The 21,807-nt window shown below is 44.1% G+C and overlaps 1 protein-coding gene across 1 annotated transcript; it reads right to left on the bottom strand.

Moving 5' to 3' along the window:
• Positions 1 to 818: 818 nt before the first annotated feature.
• Positions 819 to 17,544, bottom strand: LOC122936057 (gastrula zinc finger protein XlCGF26.1-like). Its single transcript, XM_044292058.1, has 4 exons — positions 17,362 to 17,544; positions 16,680 to 16,829; positions 16,473 to 16,596; positions 819 to 4,052 (listed from the first exon to the last, which is right to left on the bottom strand). Exons 1-4 carry the CDS (start codon positions 17,431 to 17,433, stop codon positions 2,416 to 2,418), a joined length of 1,983 nt encoding a protein of 660 aa, XP_044147993.1. The 5' UTR covers positions 17,434 to 17,544; the 3' UTR covers positions 819 to 2,415.
• Positions 17,545 to 21,807: the final 4,263 nt, after the last annotated feature.

Here is a 21,807-nt window from a genome sequence, read left to right as displayed (position 1 = left end):
GTAAAAATCCAGTGGGTCAGTTTTGATGTAAAGGGAATTGTCATCCACAATCCCCTTCACTACCGATGACTGGATCTTCCTCAAACCCCCATCTTTATTACTGTAGGGTTCCCAGTGACTATTTCCTGAATGACATCCATTTAAAAAAATAAATAAAACTTTATTTATTTATTTGTTAATGACTTATCAGTCCCACCAGGGAACTTTGCTCACAAACGTAGTGCAGTGCACTATGAGGTCAGTATAATGTTGACAGGCAATCTATTAGGTCATGCCTCTGGCATGTATACAGGGCAAGTCTGGGGTCCTTCATTGGACCCTGAGCTGCTGTGTAAAGACATTGGCATCCTGTGTGCTTGGTGCCTAAGAGAGGAGCTCCTCCCTTGTAAACCACCTTGATGCTGCGGTTGCTATTGAGCATGGCATCTAAAGGGTAAATGGCCCAGATTGAGGCTTCTGCCAATCTGGGCCATCAGAGCAGGAGCCCAGCTGTCCCCTGTATGGGAAACCCATGCATTCTAAAAAAGGCATCAGTGCAGAATAAGACCCATTAATGAGTGCCGTAAAAAAACCACATATCAGCACTCATTAATGGGTCAAAACACCTCAAAAATATACTGAGAACCAAGATTTGGCATGGCTCTCTGGATATACCCTGAATGTGGATAATGGCAAAGCACTTCTACTAAGAAGGTCCTCAGAACGGACGTGATTCTCCGTCTCCCTGCATTACCGGGAGGGACGCACTAAGGGATGCAGTGCAACCTTAAAGTGAGACTCTCAGACTTCTTCTGTGTTTCCATTTATTTCACGTTAAATTCACATTTCCACTGAAAACACGTATTTACAAGCAGAATCCCGAAATCCGAGAACAAGTGGATCGGCAAGGAGAGGTCTGAACTGAAACACTGCCATTAGACATAACTGAATCTTTCCTGGAAAGCGTGTGAGGAAATCCTGGACATTGTCTCGTCATCATGTTCATACTTAGTTATTGTGTGTTATACCACAACTAAAAGGAACCCAAAAGAAAGAAAGACGGTCCAGCTTCACTGAAAAATACTTGAGGCTTTCTTCAATCCCGTGCAGATAAAAACCAACATACAGCAATGCAGAAAATCGACCGGTTTCGGATCACTGTAGATGCGGATCCTTAGTCGTGATGTGCATCAGTGGGAGGTGAGGTCGAGACTAAACAGTGAACCACCAAACACAGGTGATCATAATCAGGTACAGGACCCGCCGCGTGAGGACATCCTTCACAGATAAAGTGCATAGTAATTACAACATGCCCAAAAACATAGAAAAATAAGATAAAAACTACAAATTGCAATGATAAAAAAGAAGATGAGTAAACATATTAGTAATGTAGAATAGTATCATGACGCCGGTTCAGCCCTGATGGGATCCGTGAGCCTAGTTTGAAAATCCAAAAGCACTCACGATTGAGCAACTTTTTCTTGTGATCGCCGCCTCTGCTTGGTCTGTTAACCCTTTCCACTCCTTGTACTGACATGCTGTCTGTATTACCATCGTGGACCGCAGCAAAATGCAGACTAGCGGCAGAAACATTTTTTATTTTAGCATGAGGTACATCAGAGATGTGACGGCAAATTCGAATTTTCAAACAGTTGGATGTGCACCCGACGTACTGTAAATTACACAGAGAGCATGTTATGCAATATACCACATATGTGGTGTTGCAATTGATGTATTGCTGAATAGTATGAGTGGTTACTTGTAGACACAATATGCGAGCCCATCCTCATGTATGAGCAACATGTACATCTTTTATGCCCACATTTAAAATTACCTATGTTTCTCAGCCAAGTAGGCTGGGAGCCAGGTTTATCCTGGTATAGAGAGGGGCTCACCATATTTGCTAAAGTAACAGCACGTCGGGCAACACATCTAACACCGCTTTTTACAACGTCACCCCACGCTTGGTCATATTTGAGAAGATGAAGATGTCTTTTGACAATATTATATTTTTGTGAATATTCACAGCTATAACTCGTGGAAAAAGTAACTTGCTTCTCTTTATGACCAAGCCTGGGTGTTTTGTTGGGAAAAATTAAATTATCCAGAGACATGGTAGAAACCATATTCTTTGATCGGTTTAAAAGTCTGCTGGGACAACTAAAAGGAAAAGCTGAAGAAAAACATTAAAAAAAGAATTTGGGTTCTTTGAATGTGAGTTATCTAGGATTAGGAAAATGTTTTATTCCAAAAAGCACCACCCCTGTCCACTGGTTGTGTCTGGTATTGCAGGTCAGCTCTCTTAAAGTTAATAGGGTAGAGCTACAATACCACGTACAAGATTTGAACAGGGGGTGCTGTATTTGGATGAAAACAGCCATGTTTTTCTAATCCTGGACAACCCCTTTATTTTCCACATATAGAACCTCAAAATGGCTATTCCCCTGTGTGACTTCTCTGATGTGTAACAAGAACTGATTTCCTTATAAAGCGTTCCCCACATAATGAACATGAATACGGCTTCTCTCCTGTGTGACTTCTCTGATGTGAAACAAGATTTGATTTACTTATAAAACATTTCCCACATTCTGAACAGGAATATGGCTTCTCTCCTGTGTGACATCTCTGATGTGAAACAAGATTTGATTTACTTATAAAACATTTCCCACATTCTAAGCAGGTATATGGCTTCTCTCCCGTGTGGCTTCTCCCATGAAGGACAAGGCTAGATTTATCTAGAAAACATTTCCCACATACTGAACATGTAAATGGTTTTGCTCCTGTGTGAATTCTTTCATGTTTAACAAGGCTCGATTTAACAGGAAAGCATTTCCCACATTCTGAACATGAAAGTAGCTTCTCTCCTGTGTGACTTCTCTTATGCTGATCAAGGTTTGATTTCTGAGTAAAACATTTCCCACATTCTAAACATGAAAATGGCTTCTCTCCTGTGTGACTTCTCTCATGTCTGACAAGATCTGATTTATTTGTAAAACATTTCCCACATACAGAACACGAAAACAACCTCACTCCTGTGTGAATTCTCTGATGTGTTACAAGTTTTGATTTATCTGTAAAACATTTCCCACATTCAGAACATATAAATGGCTTCTCTCCTGTGTGAATTCGGTAATGTATCTCAAGGTTCAATTTACTTTTTAAACATTTCCCACATTCTAAACAGGGATGTTGCTTCTCTCCTATGTGACTTCTCTCATGTACAACAAGATTTGATTTGTTAGTAAAACATTTCCCACATTCTGAACATGAATATGGCTTTTCTCCTGTGTGAATTCTGATATGTGAAAGAAGGCTACATTTATTTGTGAAACATTTTTCACATTCTGAACATGAATATGGTTTCTCTCCTGTGTGAATCCTCTCATGTGTAATAAGATTTGATTTATTTATAAAACATTTCCCACATTCTGAACATGAATATGATTTCTCTCCTGTGTGACTTTTCTGATGTAAAATAAGATGTGATTTCACAGTAAAGCATTTCCCACATTCAGTACATGAATACGGCTTCTCTCCTGTGTGAATTCTCTCATGTCTACCAAGATCTGATCTATTTAGAAAACATTTCCCACATTCTGAACATGAATATGGCTTCTCCCCTGTGTGAATTATGTGATGATCCTTGAGTTTGGCTTTAGTAGCAAAACATTTCCCACATTCTGAGCATGGATACGGCTTCTCTCCTGTGTGATGTCTTCTGTGTGCATATAGATGTGATCTGTATGGAAACTGTTTTCCACATTCCCCACATTGAAACCTTTTACCACCTTTCTGCCCAGTACTTGTGGTAGCAATCTGTGATTGGTCAGGAGAAGGTTCATGATTAAGAGGATTATATGATAGATTTGGACTTGTGGTAGCAATGTGTGATTGGTCAGAAGAAGGTTCCTCATAATTAGCAGGATTATATGATAGATCTGGACTGTGAAGTCCTGAATGTAAATTACAGGTAAAGAAGTTTCCTCCTGAAGAGAGCTGCATGGTATCTTCATCTTCTTCTTTATGATCTAGTGATAACATGAAGTTTCCCTCAGACTTTTTCCTGGAATTTCCTGTTAGGATTAAAAACAGATTCTGTGATTTTGTTGTTGTTGTAAAACGTCCTATTAGGCTGGAAACACACATGCAGTTTTTGATGCAGTATTTTTAGCCAATGCCAGGTGTGGATCCAGCAGAAATAAGTAGAAGTCCTTCCTCTATATTTTCCATTCCTTTGTCACTCATTTATGGCTTTGGCTCAAAAACTGCATGGGATTCCAGCCTTCCAGAGCTTTGTAGCACATTCTAAGGGATGGGATATCATGCGTGGGCCCTAATCTGTAAGACTTGGCATTAGACCTACAGCCAGCAGACAGGCATGTCTCTTGAACGCCAATGACAGATTCTTTAACCTATAGCCCTTTTACACGGGAAGCTGATTTCTGATCCCTTACAGTGAATATAAAAAGTCTACACACCTGTTAAAATGCCAGATTTTTAACATGTAAAGAAATCAGACCATGAAGAATAATTTCAGATTTATTTCCACCTTCAATGTGACCCATAATCTGTACAATTCCATTGAAACTGAAATAATTTAGAAGGGAAATAAAAATAAAGCTGAAATCATGTGATTGCACAAGTGTGAACACGCTCTTATAACGGGGGCTGTGGTTGTGTTCAGAACCAGCCAATCACATTTAAGCTCATGGTAACTAGTGGTCAGTACACGGTTGCCATCATTTTTCAGCGATTCTGTGAACCCCGTATAACGTTCAGCTCTTCTAGGAGGATTTTCTGGACATGTTCTTTGTTCGTCTGTAAACGGCTTACAACACATCAAAGGGTTCTCACTTCTGAAAGGAATCAGTCAGGAGCAGGGTACAAAAACATTTCCAAGCCATTAGATATACCATGGGGCACAGTAACGATGGTCAACAAGAAGTGGAGAAAATGTGGCACAAGAGAGACATTACCAAGAACTGGAAAACGGATGAAAATACAAGAAGAAAATGAGAATAGGAGGGCTAAAGAATCAATACAAGAGCCGTGGGAATGTCTGGCAAGTGCTGGTTGTGATAACAATCTTCATATATCTGGGCTGTGGGGCAGGGAACAAGACAGAAGTCTTTTCTTACAAAGAAAAACATCCAAGCCAAAACCTACATCTGCCAAAGTAGGTGGAAACAAGTTATGGTCTGATGAGACCAAAGTTGATTTTTTTTGGCGGTAATAAAGCCATCATTGTGCACCACCAAAAGAATGCCAACCCCCAAAGTGAAGCATGGCAGAAGCAGCATTATGCTGTGGGGCTGGAACTGGGGATCTAGTCAAGGTGGAGTGAATAATGAACAGTTCCAAATATCAGTCAATTTTGGAGAAAACCTACAGGCCTCTGCTAAACAGCTGAAGATGAAGAGGAATTTTACTTTTCAGCACAACGACCCAAAGCATCCCTCCACATCAACATAATAATGGCCTTGCCAGAAGATATTAATTTTGTAGCGACCGAGCTAGAGTCCAGACCCTTCAACTGAAAATCTGTGGGTGACATGAAGAGGGTTCTTCTTACGAGATGCCCATGAAATCTGACAGATTTGGAGCAGTTTTGCAAGGAAGAGTGGGCAGAGATATCACGTCAAGATATGTCATGACTCCTACCCAAAAGACTAAATGCTGTCAGAAATTCAAAGGGTACTTCAACGGTCCACGGTGCTTCCACAGTAGCTGTATTAATATGCAGCCATGGTCACAGATTTATGAAGATGAATGACTATTTCTACGATCATTCAGCCCCATATAGGTTCCTTGTTTATTGGCAGCACACAAAGGTCCTATCAAGCACTAGCCAGGAGGTCCTAATGAATGCTGGGTAATCATCACTGAGGTGTCTGACGGGACAAATGAGCCTCCTAATAATCACGGATCTGGCAGAGTGGAAGATGATTCAAAAGTAAAAAGCACTTTAATCCCTTTAGGACCCGGACAGTTTTTATTTTTTTCTTCACTTCTTTCAAGAACCATAACGTTTTCAATTCTCTGTTCATCGTATGAAGGCTTGTATTTTGCAGGGCAAGCTGTCTTTTTTAATGGCTCCATTCGATTTACCATATCTTGAACAATTTTTGTTGGGTGAAACTGAAAAAAAAAACACATTTCCACCATTGTTTCTTAGGTTTTGTTCTTATATGACATTTGCTGCTTGGTAAACAACCGTCTTCTGCAGGTCAGTACAATTACGGCAAAACCACATTTTACTACTTTAAAAATCTTGCATGGCCAAATCTTCACGCCCATAATATTCACATTTCAGTCTGCAGAGATACGCCAAGCTTGTTTTTGTGGAGCAAGCTGTAATTTTTATTGGTATCAATTTGGGGAACATAAGACTTTTTTAAAATCACTTTTTATTTATTTTCTTCAGAGGACAAGATGACAAAAATCGTTGATCCAGACATTTTGATTTTTTTCCACCAGACACGGCGATACCAATTATGTTTATTTTTTATTGTTTATTCATTTCTATATGTAAAATTGGGAAAGGGGGTATCTGATTTTTTAAATGTTTTCAAAACAGGTTTTTCCTTTTGTTTTAGTCCCCCTAGGGGACCTGAGCATGTTCCACTGCTCAGACCACAGACTGCAATAGCTGACTCTACTCCCTACTAAGTACTGGCATAGGCAGAGCTTAAAGGGGTTGTTTAGTTTTACAATATTGAACAAAGTTGGAAGCATACAATTGTCCAAAATGTCTTGTCTGCTTGAGCATTAAGATTACCCTTCACTGAAACTAAGGGGCCAGGGCCAAGGTAAACACCTGAAAATACCCCATAGCATTATCCATCCTCCATCAAACCCTACAGCAGGCACATGGCATAACATGTTCTCCTGGCATTCATCAAAGACTCGTCCATCAGAGCACCAGATGGTCACTCCACAGAAGGCGTCTCCTATGCTCCAGAGTCCAGTGGCGCTGTGGTTACACCACTCTATCTGACATTTGGTGTTATGAAGCAGATGTGAATCGGCTGTGTCACTTAAACAAATTTGGCTTGGTGCTAGTCCTATGGGCATTCTCTTAAGTGGCCCCCCTGATGCTCATCCTTAAACCATACTCCCACAGGGGAAGGCCAAGCTGGCTAGCCATTGGCTGGTGAAGATTAAGGTATGCGTGCTAACACGAGGCCAAGAGAGCTGATCAGAAGAGCTGATCAGAAGAAGGTCTCAGCCTGCAAGAAGGAGTGGGAAGCCAGCAGGGCTACTCCTCAGCCAGGCCTGCTGGGTAGAAGGATGGGAACAGTGGCAGGTCTGAGTCGCTGACAAACAGCAGCGCTTGAGCAGGTAGGAGATGCACCGGTGGCCATACCCACCAGGAAGAAAGGAGCAGTGGGCACAGACAGCTGGCATAACAGTACCTCCTCTTCCTTACCCCACTCCTCTTTGGTCTGGAATGGCGCAGAAATTTTCTTAGGCCTCTATCACATGTCCATAATGACATCCATGACAGGATGATCAGTGGTTCATCCGTTAAGATATCCGTGAAGAATCTGTGTCAATTCCACGTACAACGCTAAGCTTTAAATTACTTTCCAGAGCCTCTCCCACCAATAGTCTGTGAAAATCATTGACAGAACATGGATGCCATCCGTGCAGTGTCAATGCTTTTCACAGACCCATAGACTTCAATGGACATGTTTGATCAGCATCATGGACCAAAGTCGTGCATGTCTCTGTGGTTTTCCACAGACCCAAGAAGGTTGGAAATCGCTGATGTGTAAATAAATACATTAAAATCAATGGGTACATGTGAAAGAGGCCTTAGAAGAGCTGGTGCATGAGTGTTCTCTGCTGGCTCCCAGGATCTCTCCCCAAGTCCAAAAACCCTTGCAGTCCTCCAGATAGAAGTTTTACCGATAATTTTTTTTTTTTATGTCCAGAATATTCTTGACCTTATACTAGTTCTCTGCACCAACAGGAGTAGGAGCAGAGACGGAACATAAAAACACAACTGGCTGGAGGCGTAAGACGTGAAAAGAATTGGGAATGTGTAATGAGGCAGGAAGACATAACCTGTGACTGATCACGCTCAACTGTCTTCACACCTCAAAAAGACCAATGAAACAGGGTTGCAGTTTATAAGAGGGTACCTTGAGGGTGATGTGTTTGGAGGAGAGTCAAGTCTTGTTCCCAGGAGAAAGCTGAGGTGAAGTCCTGTGCCTGTGATCAGCCAACCTCTTCATACGAGCAGAAGCCTGGAGCAGAGAAGCTTTAGTTTCTTGCCAGATATGGAAATAGTGGATTCATATTCCAGCGCTCCAGATGACACTGGAGTCAAAGGTGGTGCTAACTAGCGACCATACACAACAAAGAAAGGCTTCTACTGCTGCGCTCACTGGGAAGGTTATTATAGGAAAGCTCTTCACAGGGGAGCAAAGCCATGTCACGATTCGCCAAAATGACGTGTCACAAATAGCTGAACAGGACCTGATTAAAGAGTAACTCATCTTTTATTACTTTTACTTTTTTTATTAGTTTAAAAAAAATTTTTTCTCTAATATATTTTATTTATTGATTTTGACTTTTAATGAAAGAAATTTCCACCTAAAGCCCTGATTTCAAGTGCACTTTAAATTCACTATTCTGGCACATTGCTGACTTGTCCGCGGTGTACGGACTCTGCATTGTATCAATAGGGCTGCAGAGAACGGGGTACAGGCGGGAGCACACATTGAGGTTGGCTAAATGCTGGCATAGCACATGAGTATCCTGTAACAATGTGCTGTACCAGGATTGGAACGTCCTTCAGAAGATGTTGTCAGTCCTCTAGGACCAACATAATTAGCGAGATGTTCTCTGTCCTCTATAGTAAAATTTCACTCAGCATAAGTGAACTACAGGTAACCATCTTGCCGGAGGTTCCTCCCACAGAGAACATGTCCACCTCCAGAAAGAACTGTTTGGAGCCATATGACAGTGGAAAATCAATGTGGAAGAGAAGTACTCCATTGATAGACACCCCTACAAGAGACTTCAGTAGGTATGTGGTCCTGGGTCAACAAGGCATGATGCAGGTAGTTACTCACCAAATTGCAATTCATAGTTATAATTCAATATTGTCCTGCAGTAAGGGTACCCTGGTATAGTAACAGCAAAGAAGAGGCAGCAGAAGCTGTCCAGCCGGGTTCTTTGAACAGAAAGTTATGGAGATTTTAGTTTAGTGGATCATCCTGCTCCTAAAGGGGATTGACCAGGGAAAAAGCTGCACTGGACAGAAGGAAAGCCATATAGGCAAGATGAGCTCAAAGTGGATAGTTCACTGTTTTAGAAAGCCACAGCAGGACTTGGGGTCTTCCTTATATCGTGGTGGCAGAGGCAGATGCAAACTGGAACCACTAGAGGGGGAAGGTGGCTGATGCTCTGGTTTGTGGGCTTGGAACCAGAGAAAATGTTGCTCTCTGCGACTGCGCTTATTCAGTTCCTTTAAAGCCTCGGGCAGACCCAATTTGGATGGGCCAACAGGATCCATTGCCTGACCAAACTGTTACAAAGCAGATGTGGTTCCACTGGATCACTTGAATATTTTGGTTTGGGGCTACTCCTAATGGTGTTATCTAAGTTGCCCCCTGGTATTCACCCTGTAACTTCTATACAAGGATCTGGACTTTACTTGCCAAAGGAAGTTGCTTTAGGCTCTCCAATGTGTCCAGCCATCAGCAGGTAAAAAATATGAGGTTGAGGAAGTGTGTGTGTGCACCCTATGGGCTGATCAGGAACAGGCTTCAGTCTGCAAGAAGGAGCGGGAAGCCAGGACCACCGCGTAGGAGAATAGGAAAGCCGGTGGGTTTGAGCCTCTAACATACAGGTGTGCCAGAGCAGGTAGGAAATGGGGCGGCTGTGCCCACAAGGAGGAGAGAAGTGGTGTTGGACACTTTCCACCAGCTTAACACTTGGCATTGAGCTTGGTCATGTAAGGCTAACATATAGCTGCTCGGCCATGGAAACTCATGCCATGAAGCTCCTGGCAGAGAACAGTTTTTGTACAGATGTTAAAGGGGTTTTCCGGTAAAGAAGTATTGATGATGATCAGCTGTTTGCAGGGGCCACAGCTGATGTGTGGGTGTGCCCTCCTTAATGTTTAGCTGCACACCATTTACAGCGTATTTGGAAAGTCTTTAGACTCTTTCACATGTTATTATGTTGTTGCATTGTGCTAAAATAAAAAATTCTAGTTTTATTCCACCAATCTACACTAAATCCCCCCATAATGAGAAAGTGAAAACAGAATTTTAATTTCACATGCACATAAATATTCAGCCCCTTTGCTGTGACACTTGACATTTATCTCTTGGACCTTCCATCTCTCTGGATCATCTCTAAGACGTTCTATGCCTTGATTGGAGTCACCTGTGGTAAATTATTGTGATTGGGCAGGATTTGGAAAGACACTGCCCTGTCTATATAAGATCTCACAGCTCACAATGCATCAGAGCAAAAATCTAACCATGAGGAAAGAACTGCCTGTAGAACTCAAAGACAGGATTGTGTGGAAGCTCAGATATGGAGAAGGGGACAAAAACATTTCTGCTGCACTGAAAGTTCCCAGGAGCACAGTGGTCTCCAGAATTCTTACATAGAAGAAGAACAACCAGGACTCGTCCTAGTGCTGCCGTCCCCCAAACTAAGTAATTGGGGGAAATGGGCCTTGGTAAAAGAGGTCACTAAGAACCCAATGGTAACTCTGGCTAAGCTTCAAAGATCCTGTGTGCAGATGAAGGTCAACCATCACTGCAGTCTCCACCAATCTGGGCTTTATGGCAGAGCAGCTATAATGAAGCCTCTCCTCAGTAAAAGACACATGGAAGCCTTTTGGTGTTTGTAGAAAAGCACCTAAAGGACTTTTAGACAGTAAGAAACAAGATTCTCTGCTGAAACCAAAATGGAACTTTTTTTTAAGCCTCATGTCTGGAAGAAACCAGACTCCCATCATCACCTGCCTAATACCATCCCTATAGTAAAGCATGAGGGTGGCAGCATTATGCTAGGGGTACAGGGAGACTGGTCAGGTTGGAGGGAAAGCTAAATGGAGAAAAGTACAGAGATATTCTTATAGAGAACCTGGCCCACAGCTCTGGACCTCAGACTGGGCCGAAGGTTCACCTTCAAACAAGACAATGGCCCTAAGCACACGGCCAGGACAGCACAGGAGCGGCTTAGGGACAACTCTGTGAATGTCCTTGAGTGGCCCAGCCAGAGCCCTGAACACAATGGAACATCTCTGGAGAGACCTGAAGATGGCTGTCCACTGATGGCCCCCATCCAACCTGACAGAGCGTGAGAGGATCTACAGAGAACAATGGTGGAAAGTACCCAAATCAGGTGTAAACCTTGTGGCATCATCTGCAAGAAGACTGGAGGCTGGAATCACTGCCAACGAGGCTTCACCTACGTCCTGAGTAAAGAGTGTGAATACTTATGTCACTGTGAAAGGGGCTGATTACTTATGCCAATGCAAGATTTTTGAATTTTGAACATTCTGTTTTTACTTTCTCATTATGGGGGACTAAATGCAGAATGACAGGGAAAATGTGAACTTTTTTTTAAACTTTAGCACAAGATCCAACATAAAAAAATATGAAAAAAGTGTAAGGATCTAACAATTTTCCAAATTCCTCCTCCAGGAGGAGAACTATGCTGAACCCTGGCTCTAAGACACGGTGACTCAACAGGTGACATCAACACCAGCCTGCTGTGACTGAGATGACTAGTGAGCCCCCCAGTCCACAGGGTCATCCTCTCTGGCCTCAATAATATGCTGCTGCATACCCGAAGTGGAGGAGACCTGTCGCCTGTTGCTGCTGCTACGACTACTAGCGGACAGCTGGTGCCAACTGTGCTGCTTCTGCTGTTTGCACTACTACAGCCACCCACCTTCTCACTCACGGATGATGTGGCTCTTTCGTTTTCGTATAACAGACTTTTTATTATGAAGCATATTTAATGAGATACAATGATTATTAAAGGAAAGAAGGTGCAACCTCTGTGACCAAAACACACTGCTGGCCGATGATGCACTGAACTACGAAACTTTGCAACATGTTCTTTGAAAAAACTGAGAAACTGGAAAACCTATGCGAGTCTGCAAGCAAAATATACGCTGATCCTGATTTAAAATGCGACTTTTCTCGTATACGGAAGGATTAAATGATGGCTCTGCTTTAAGATTATTCTAACAATAGTTTCCAGTTACCAAAGTTAACCAAAACAATGGCCCTAAGGGCTCGTTACCAGACTTGACGCAGATCATCAGTTTAACCACTGATAAAATATAACTTTTATTTTTATCCAAAATCAGTGCTTGTGAGCAAAAGAAAGTGTTTTAAAAGTAAACTGTTCCCTAAATCTTGTATCTGATTGTGGTGTGTGTTTGTTGCCTCTCCCCACCTCTCAGCCCCGATACCGCCGGCCCTTCACTAGTGGTCAGTTACATCACTGACGCACTGAGAGATCGGGATTCCTGACCACTGACTGACCAACTGGCAGAGTAACAGATCCAAAAACTGCCCTCGACATGTTTCGCCAGTAGACTGGCTTCCTCAGGAGTAACGGGCAGAGGAAGCCAGCAAGTTGTGCAAAAAGACCTGAAACACTGAACAGTCGGACATGTGCATTGAGAAGGTTAGAGAAGGTCACATTAAGTTCTCCTGTAAAGGTTAGGTTCATCCTGAAATATCAGTCCTGGCGCTTGATTGATAATCTCCTTAGTTACAGAGGAGGTGTCTAAAGAGATTATCAATCCTGATAAAGAACCTAGCCCAGGAACACGATACCTGTCCAATTTAACCTATGAGGATAGACTTGCATTAGAATCAGGATAAAATGAATGGTTAACCTGGATGAGATACACTGCGATACAGAATAATAGAACTGACTGCATAGCTGGTGCTAAGGCTAGACCACATCTAGGTACTGTACCATTCAGACTATCAGATACGGAAAGCCCAGAAGGTCTGCAATGCGTATTGTCTTCACTACACCTGCTTCATGAGAGGCGGACCAGGTAGGGAAATAGGGAACCTTACTAAAGAATACTGTGAAAGAACCACCAGGATTGATTACTAGTGATGAGCGGCAGGGGTCATATTCAAATTTGCAATATTTCGCTAATATTTTATAGAATATTCATTGAATATTTGCAAATTTGAATATTCGTTATATTAAACTTTTTTTTTTTTACCCCAAAAATCGGCATTGTAATGATTGTGTAATATGCGAATATTACGCGATCAATACAGGCGTGGGTCAAAAGGAATACATAGCACTATATTCGATACAGTGCTATATATTAGTTTTTTAGAATATTCATCATTTTCTTCCATGTGAAGTTATGATTCTTTGACAAGGAACTTAAGCAGGGAGGAATCATAACTTCAGACGGAAAAAAATGATGAATATTCTAAAAAACAAATATATAGCACTGTATCGAATATAGTGCTATGTATTCCTTTTGACCCACGCCTGTATTGATCGCGTAATATTGGCCCACAAGCAAGAAGCAGAGAGGAATCATGTGTTCAGATGGGAAAAATTACGAATATTCGATATAACAAATATATAGCACGATATTCGAAATATTCGCAAATTCTCGAACTTGCGATATTCGAGATAGAAATTCACTATTCAAATATTTGCGCTCAACACTATTGATTACAACAATAAGAATTATTCCTAGAGCTGGTTTATTAACCAGACCAGCGGCAGGACTGATATTTGGTGGCTGAGTGGAGATAGGAAGCTGAGGGCTAGGCTCTCCGCTCAATGACAGGGAAGCTGCACTTTGGCTCAGCTCCTTATGTCCTTCCATTTATTTTCAGCCACAGAGTTTGAGAAGGTGAGGAAAAGTCCTGAAGCCATATATATCGCTATAAGGGATCACTTCCTAGAGGATCCTTTCACTCTAAGGTATATATTGATGAAGTAGGGGTACCTCGAGGGGTGCCAAATGAGTTTAAGGCCCGAAATCTGATTGCAGCAGGGTTTGAAGCTGTATTCTTTTGGTGGGTAACAGTAAATAAGAAGGTGGACTGTATTAATGATCTCAATTTACTCAAACAGAAGCCGACCCCAGTGCTGGGTATACCCTCACAAAATGTCAGTGTCTCAGGAACCTGTCCTGTGGCCTTCAGCATTAATTTCAGCTTGACAACGACGTCTCCTGCTGTTCACAAGTCGCCTTATTGTCTGCTGAGGCATTGCATCCCACTCTTCTTGAAAGGCGGCCCTCAGGTCATTGAGGTTCTGGGGTACAGAGTTTACAAGCCTCTACACGGCGACTCAGCTGGTCCCATAGCTTTTCAATGGGATTCAGGTCTGGAGAATGTGCAGGCCACTTCATTTGAGGTCCCCCAGTCTCCAGCAGCCATTCCCTAATGATGTGACCTCGATGAGCTGGAGCATTGTCCTCCTTGAAGATGACATTAGGCCTGTGATGCTCCTGCAGTGGCACAATGACTGAATAACTGATGTTCTTCAGGTAGTTTGGGCTGTCACTGGACTATTCACAGTGTAGGGCAGTTCTGTACTGACGAGACACACCTGCCCACACTGGGACACCACCACCACCAAAGGCTCATGTGGTGACAGCAGTGGCTGATGTAGAACGCTCTCCTTGACGTCTGCAACATCGTTGGCAGCCATCATTTCTGCTCAGTGTGAATCGACTTTCATCAGTAAACAGCATTGAGGCCACTGGTCCCTTGTCCAGCGTAGATTCTCCCTGGTCCATACAAAACAATGACGCCTGTGCCTGGTGGTGCAGTCAGGTACCTTGCAGGTCGTCCAGCACGAAGACCACGCTGATGTAAATGGTTTCCAATGGTCTGACATGACACTTGGGTGCCTCTCACCTCCCTTAAATGTTCCTGGAGTTGTGTGGCATTCATCATCCAGTTCCGCAGGGCATTGTTCACAATGAAGCGGTCATCAGTGTTGGATGTGGCCACAGGACGTCTCCTTCTCTGCCTTTCTGTGACTCTTCCAGTCTCTGTATCTCTGATACAACCTGCTGATGACACTCTGTTACATTCTAAGCTCAGGGGCCACTTACATCTGAGAACATCCTACTTGAAGCTTCACAATAGCGAGGTACTGCTCATTAATTGTTAGGTGTCGTCTTGGTCTCATGATGTCAGAGTGTTAACAGCATGATGAGGAGGACAGTTTAATACCAATTCTAATGGAACCAGGAAATTTATTGGGCGATTCATGGATCAAACACCTGTTGGGAATTTTGCCGTTAAGCTCCTTGTTAAAGAACAGCAAGTTATGCAAAAAGACCTGAAACACTGAACAGTTGGACGTGTGCATTCAGAAGGTCACATTAAGTTCTCCTGTAAAGGTTAGAGGGCATTTAGGTTCATCCTGAAATTTCACCCACAAGCCAAATATCCCTATTTGTGTGTAGTGTTTATGGCACAACCTCTTTAATCTTTATTTAGAAAACATAATTTTTTGGGATTTAATGAGACCTCTCGCTCAGAGTCCTCCCTTTTCTACAGCCCTTCCCCTATGGTATTGGATACTACACATGACTGTGGAGAGCTCCTCTCTGGAACACACGGGAGATGCGCATGACAGGAAGTAGGGATAAGCCTAGGGAGGGCCTCTATGCATCAAGTGTGGAGGCATGTATCTCATGCTGCAAGGCACAAACCAGGAAGAAAATGTGAGGGACATGGTCTAAGAGTGGTCCGCAGACCAGAACAGCGGAGGTGTCAGCAACCATCCTGTTTTTCATTCACCTTTCTTGGCTCCCCTGAAGATCCACTTTCAGGACTTAGAAATTTGGTGAGGGAGACAGAGTCACTGTAGGGTTTACAGGGCTTAGCCACAAGAAGTGGGGTTGCCCCTGATGTGACAGATGCTTAGCTTGTCGGCAGGGGTAGCTCAGGGACGCCTGAGGGGTAGAAGAGGAAGAGCTCAATGCTTTTAGCACCTCGGTTAGCAACCCTATTGCTTTCATCTGAACAGTAAGTAAGACGGATGAACTGGGTGGACTTGGCCCCATCAGTGGGACCCTGTACCTGTGCTCTTCAGCAGTTTCCTGGCTGATCTTTACTGATGTTTTTGATTGGAAGAAGTTTAATTTACAAGTAATCTTAATAAAAGTAAAGGGTTAACGTGACGGTGTTATACTGTCCATGACCTCAAACTGAAGAGGAAAGTCTGTCACACAACTGTAGGGCCAAAATGTACATTCCCCATGTCACCCCACTTAGATTTCTTCTGGAGAAGGGCCTAAGATATTGAGAAAATGGAGCCCAAGACAAATAGTGGAGTCTCTGCAGCTAAAATACCCCGGGCCATACATCTACTGCTAGAAGCCACATGTCCGCTCCGAGAGGGCCACAGATTACATGTCATGTCATCACACACATCACTGCACATGACCGGACTGGGGGTTTATCACGGCCTCTTCTCACCTCGTCTCCTCTCACCTGGAGATGTCAGACGCCGGGGCTCCTCCATCATGGCGTCCTCGTACAGATCCTCCTGTCCTTCTATATACTCCCACTCCTCCAGGGAGAAATACACCGCCACATCCTGACACCTTACAGGAACCTGACAACACAATGACACCATCATCACCCAGACCCCTCCAGTACTGTTACTGGAGAACCACCCAGTATTCCCAGCAGTGTCACCTCTCCAGTCAGCAGCTCCATCATCTTGTGGGTGAGTTCTAGGATCTTCTGCTCATGTATCAGGGGGGGAGGCTCTGTGATGGGGGTCCACCCCCCTGACTCCTGGATGATAGGAGTCCTCCCCCATGTCTTCTTCACTAGGGTGTAATCCTGTGGATGGAGAGAGACAATGACTTCAGATCTCCCCTCAGAATCCCTCCCGGGATCATGGCCCCATCTCCAGTAATCTAGTCCCTAGAAGCTGGAATGTTCTTCCCCTCCAGCCCCTTCTGGACTCTTCTAGAGAATTCCCCATCCCCCTTCCTCTGGCAGAGAGCTCCATAGTCCCCCTGCTCTTACAGTAAAGACTCCTCCTCCATGTTGTGGAGAAGCCTTCTTTCCTCTAGACGTAGTGGAGGCCTCCTTCTTCTAGTATCATCTAGATGTCAGACTAGTGGTAGAAATCCTCCCTCCAGGCCACACTGCCGCCATCTCCTGGGGACAACCTGCCTACTTCCCTCCTCATGGCTCCACATCCCCCATCACTGAGCGGTGGCCGGTCTTCAGCTTCTCCGGCCCTTGGAAGGTCTGGAGGCCGTTCTCCAGGAGCCTCTTCCTGTCACTTCCTATGATGAATTCTCCTTCCCGATGTCTGACTGGCTCCAGAATACAATAAAGAGGAGAGAAATCTAGAAAGGTTTACCTCTCCGCTCAGCAGGGAGATGATCTCCAAGGTGAGGTCTAATATTCTTCTGCTGATCTCCTTCCTGTCCATTCTTGGTGGAGGAGCTGGAGGAGATCCTCCAGGACAAGGAGAGACCCCGTGGATAAAGGGGGATTCTGGAGAGAAGAAGAGAGACCCTGCTCTGGACCAGGACCTGCTCTGTATCTGTGCACTGCAAGAGTTGCAGGACCTGGGATGATGTCACTGTCATGTGATCAGGAGGGGCGGAGCTTAGCAGTGGAGTAAAGTGGTGATGTAGGACCTGTGATGACATTACCACCATGTGATGTTGAGGGGCGGAGCTCAGCAGGGGAGAGAAGTGGTAATTGAAGACGTGATGATGTCACTATCATGTGATAAGGAGGGCGGAGCTGAGCAATGAGGAGTAGAGGCAATAATGTAGGACCTCTGATGACATCACTGTCATGTGATCAGGTGGGGCGGAGCTGAGCAGTGGGGAGAAGAGATAATATAGGACCTGTGATGATGTCACCATCATGTGATCAGGAGAGGCGGAGCTCAGAAGTAATGAGAAGGAGTGTTAAATCGTTAATTTCTAATGATGATTTGTTTTCCCTTAGTCCTAACAGTGGCACAGATGGGGTATTCTGCCCCCGTGGACTGGTTAGGACAGGTGGAAATTTTATTGACAAGTGAAAGTAATTAAACAATTAACAAGACCCTCCCACCCCAATAAAGAGGGGGTTTAACCCAGTCCCCTTGTGTAATTACAAGCAGAAAAAAGGCCACAGTAAAGTAACTAAGGGGGGGATATTTGTGTGCCTCTTTTAGGACTAAGGGAAAACAAATGATCGTTAGAAATTAACGATTCCCTTACATCCTACCCAGTGACACAGATGGGGATTGGCAAGTAGAAACCCCCAAGGGAGGGCTCTCATGCCTGGCGGAAGATAATACTGTCCGGCCAAATGAGGAATAGCCATCTATCCTAGAATCCACTCTATAGTGTGAGTTAAAAAATCTGAAGAGCCAATCGTCCAAGTATGGAATAATGCTCAGACCCTGAAGTCTTAGAGCTGCCACCACGGAAACCACCACCTTGGTAAATGTGTGTGGGGCCGAAGAAATTCCAAACGGGAGGGCCGCAAACTAAAAGTGTTTTAGTACTCCCCTGATTTGCACCGCGATCCTTAAGAATCTTCTGGACCCAGGATGGATGGGAATATGGAGGTAGGCAAGAGAAGATTGGTCACTGACTGGACAGTTTCCATCCGGAAATGCTTGCGTCTGATGAACTGATTGAAGTATCTCAGATCTATAATCATTCGCCAGTCTCTGGTCACCTTGGGTACCAGAAAAACTGGGGAATAGATACCTGCTCCCTGATCTTGAAGAGACACCTCCTCTAGTGCCCCTTTCTGAAAATACTCCAGAACGTAGTTCTCCAAAATTCTCTGTTTGCTGGATGGAAGCAATTTTGTTTGAACAAACTTGTCTAAAGGGGGAATGTCCAAGTCTACCAGGTATCCCTGAGATATAATACGGAGAACCCATGGGTCTTGGATATGAGTCTGCCAAGACCCTAGAAAATTTTGTGGGTGACCGCCTACGGGAATATGGGGAGCAGGGAGTTCTGGAAATCCAGTTAGACTGGCAAGGTACCAAGAGCCTCAAGGAGGCCCGCAGTCAGAGCGTCGAGGACTTCTTGGGGGGGATTAGAGACTCTGGAGGATCTTCCCCCTCTACGGGAGCCACAATCTCTTTTGGCTATAGGCTAAGACTGAATCTGGGCGAACCTGGTTTTAAGGAAGTTCGCCACTACAGAAGACGCAATAGCGACAGAGGCAGAAGCAGAAGACGAGGAGTAAACACGCCTAAAGGCGCAATCAGCCTTCCTGTCCATCGGATCCTCAAGACTTGAACCATCATCCGATGGCACCATGGTCCTCTTGGACAACTTAGAAATGGACATGTCCACCTTTGGAACTGGCCCCCATGAGGACAACTGATCTTCTTTTATCGGGAAGACCGACTTGAACCTTTTGGTCAACACAGGACCCTTTTCCGGTTTCTTCCACTCCGTCTTTATTAGGGATATTTATTAGGGATAGGAGAGAAGCGTCTGCTTTTAAAGGCCCAGGGCCCCTTAGAGGCGGATGTTGAGGCTTCACCCTGATCAACATCCTGGTCCCCCGACCGGATGGATCTCAGCAGCCGCTGGGTCTTTTCGGGAGGGAAGAAGTAGGCGAAACCGTCTTCATCCTCGGAAGAAGAGAAGAGAGATCCGTCTCTGGTATCTTGACCCAACACCTCCATGGCCTGATGAGGAAGGTCTCCGGCGCGTGGATATAAGAGCCTGCTTCAGCTCCTCAATGGAGGAGTTCAGTTGACTCATGTTAGACTCCATATAACCCGTCACCCAGACTAATACATCATGAACCGTAGGTTCCTGCTGGGAAAGAAGCTTCGCACAACAGGGTGGACATCGGGAATACACATAGTTGTCCTCCAAGACAATCTGGCAGTCGTGGCACCTGGCACTTCCTGGCAGGATCCCAATCACCGTCCCTGGTGGACGATATGGCTGCCAAAAGAGAAACAGAATTAACTTTTGCTTTAGGAGGAGGAAAATAAATTTCAAGCAAGAAGGTCTTTTATCCAGAAAAAACATGAAATGCTAGAATCAAAAGAAACCTGCAAAGTAACTAAAAGCAAGCTGAACAGAGGAACCCGCTGAAAGTGGGAATCCAATACAGCGTAAGCAAAGATAAGCAGAGTAAAAATACAACTGTGCTCCAGGGGGCTGACTGACCCTTTAAACCGGTACGCCCTATTTCCCGAATCCTTAAGGACTCAGGGCGTACCGGTACGTCCTAAGTTTAAATCGCGATTGCGGCACCGCAGGGGTTAATCCGAACAGGATGCCGGATTAAATCATTCAGCCGGCATCCTGTCACAACGCCAGGGGGGGTCATGTGACCCCCCCCCCCCCCGTATCGGCAATCGCCGCAAACCGCAGGTCAATTCAGACCTGCGGTTTGCTGCGTTTTCTGCAGTTTCAGGGACCGCGGGGATCAGAAACTTTAATGTGCGGAAACTATAGATTTTTAACCCCCCCCTGCACCCCTGAATGATTTGATCCCGGCGGGTGGTGCAGGGAGGGTGTTACAAGCGGTGCGGGCGGTGCGGGAGGTGGGCGGTGCGGCAGGCGGGATCGCAATCCCCCGCCCGCCTCCTCTTGAATATTCATTGGTAGCCAGTGGGTATACCAGAGTGTCAGCACATTGCTGACACTCTGGTATAAACGGCTGACATCTGTGAAGATGTCAGACATTTAACCCTTTCCATACCGCGGTCCGTACGGACCGCTGTATGGAAAAGGTTAACAGTCAGAGTCAGGGAGCTCCCTCTCCGATAGGGGGGCTGCTGTGCCTTTGCAGCCCCCAGACAGGATGGGGTCACAACCGAGCAAACTGAGCAGACGGGGAAGGTTCCCATGGCAACAGGACGCCTTCTCAGGCATCCTGCTGTCCATGGTGCTGAACAGATCTGTGCTAATCTGTTCAGACAAAGAGTAAGTAAAATACAGTACAATACACTATATAGTGTACTGTACTGTATTATACAGACATCAGACCCACTGGATCTTCAAGAACCAAGTGGGTCTAGGTCAAATTGTTTAAAAAAGAAGTGAAAAAAGTAAAGATAAAAAAAACACATTTATCACTGAATAAAAATAAAAAATATTAAATACACTACACATATTAGTTATCGACGCATCCGTAACAACCTGATCTATGAAAACGGTCATGTTACTTTCCCCGCACAGTGAACGCCATAAAAATAAAAACTATGAGAAAATTGAAATTTTGCCCACCTTACTTCCCAAAAAAGGTAATAAAAGTGATAAAAAAAAGTCGCATGTACGCCAAAATAGTACCAATCAAACCGTCATCTCATCCCGCAAAAATCGTACCCTACCCAAGATAATCGCCCAAAAAACTATGGCTCTTAGACTATGGAAACACTAAAACATGATTTTTTTTTGTTTTAAAAATGAAATCATTGTGTAAAACTTACATTAATTTAAAAAAAGTATACATATTAGGTATCGCCGCGTCCGTATCGACCGGCTCTATAAAAATATCACATGACCTAACCCCTCAGGCGACCACCGTAAAAAATAAAAATAAAAACAGTGTAAAAAAAGCTATTTTTTTGTCATCTTACATCACAAAAAGCAAGCGATCAAAAAGTCATATGCACCCCAAAATAGTTCCAATCAAACCGTCATCTCATCCCACAAAAAATGAGACCCTACCTAAGATAATTGCCCAAAAACTGAAAAAACTATGGCTCTCAGACTATGGAGACACTAAAACATGATTTTTTTTGTTTCAAAAATGATATCATTGTGTAAAACTTACATAAATAAAAAACATATTAGCTATCTCCGCGTCCGTG

This window comes from Bufo gargarizans, chromosome 4 (assembly GCF_014858855.1).
Source record: "Bufo gargarizans isolate SCDJY-AF-19 chromosome 4, ASM1485885v1, whole genome shotgun sequence".
Taxonomy (NCBI): domain Eukaryota; kingdom Metazoa; phylum Chordata; class Amphibia; order Anura; family Bufonidae; genus Bufo; species Bufo gargarizans.
The sequence above is the reverse complement of the archived record's forward strand: the minus strand, read 5'-3'. Positions and strand labels throughout refer to the sequence as shown.

Bases quoted from the DNA above. Each gene is read 5' to 3' on its own strand.
- LOC122936057 (XM_044292058.1), bottom strand. From the start codon at position 17,433: ATGGACAGGAAGGAGATCAGCAGAAGAATATTAGACCTCACCTTGGAG. The intron at 16,597-16,679 runs GTGACACTGCTG...TTGTGTTGTCAG, and splicing joins TGGAGCTGCTGACTGGAGAG to GTTCCTGTAAGGTGTCAGGA. The intron at 4,053-16,472 runs GTGAGAGGAGAC...TAATCCTAACAG, and splicing joins CCGGCGTCTGACATCTCCAG to GAAATTCCAGGAAAAAGTCT.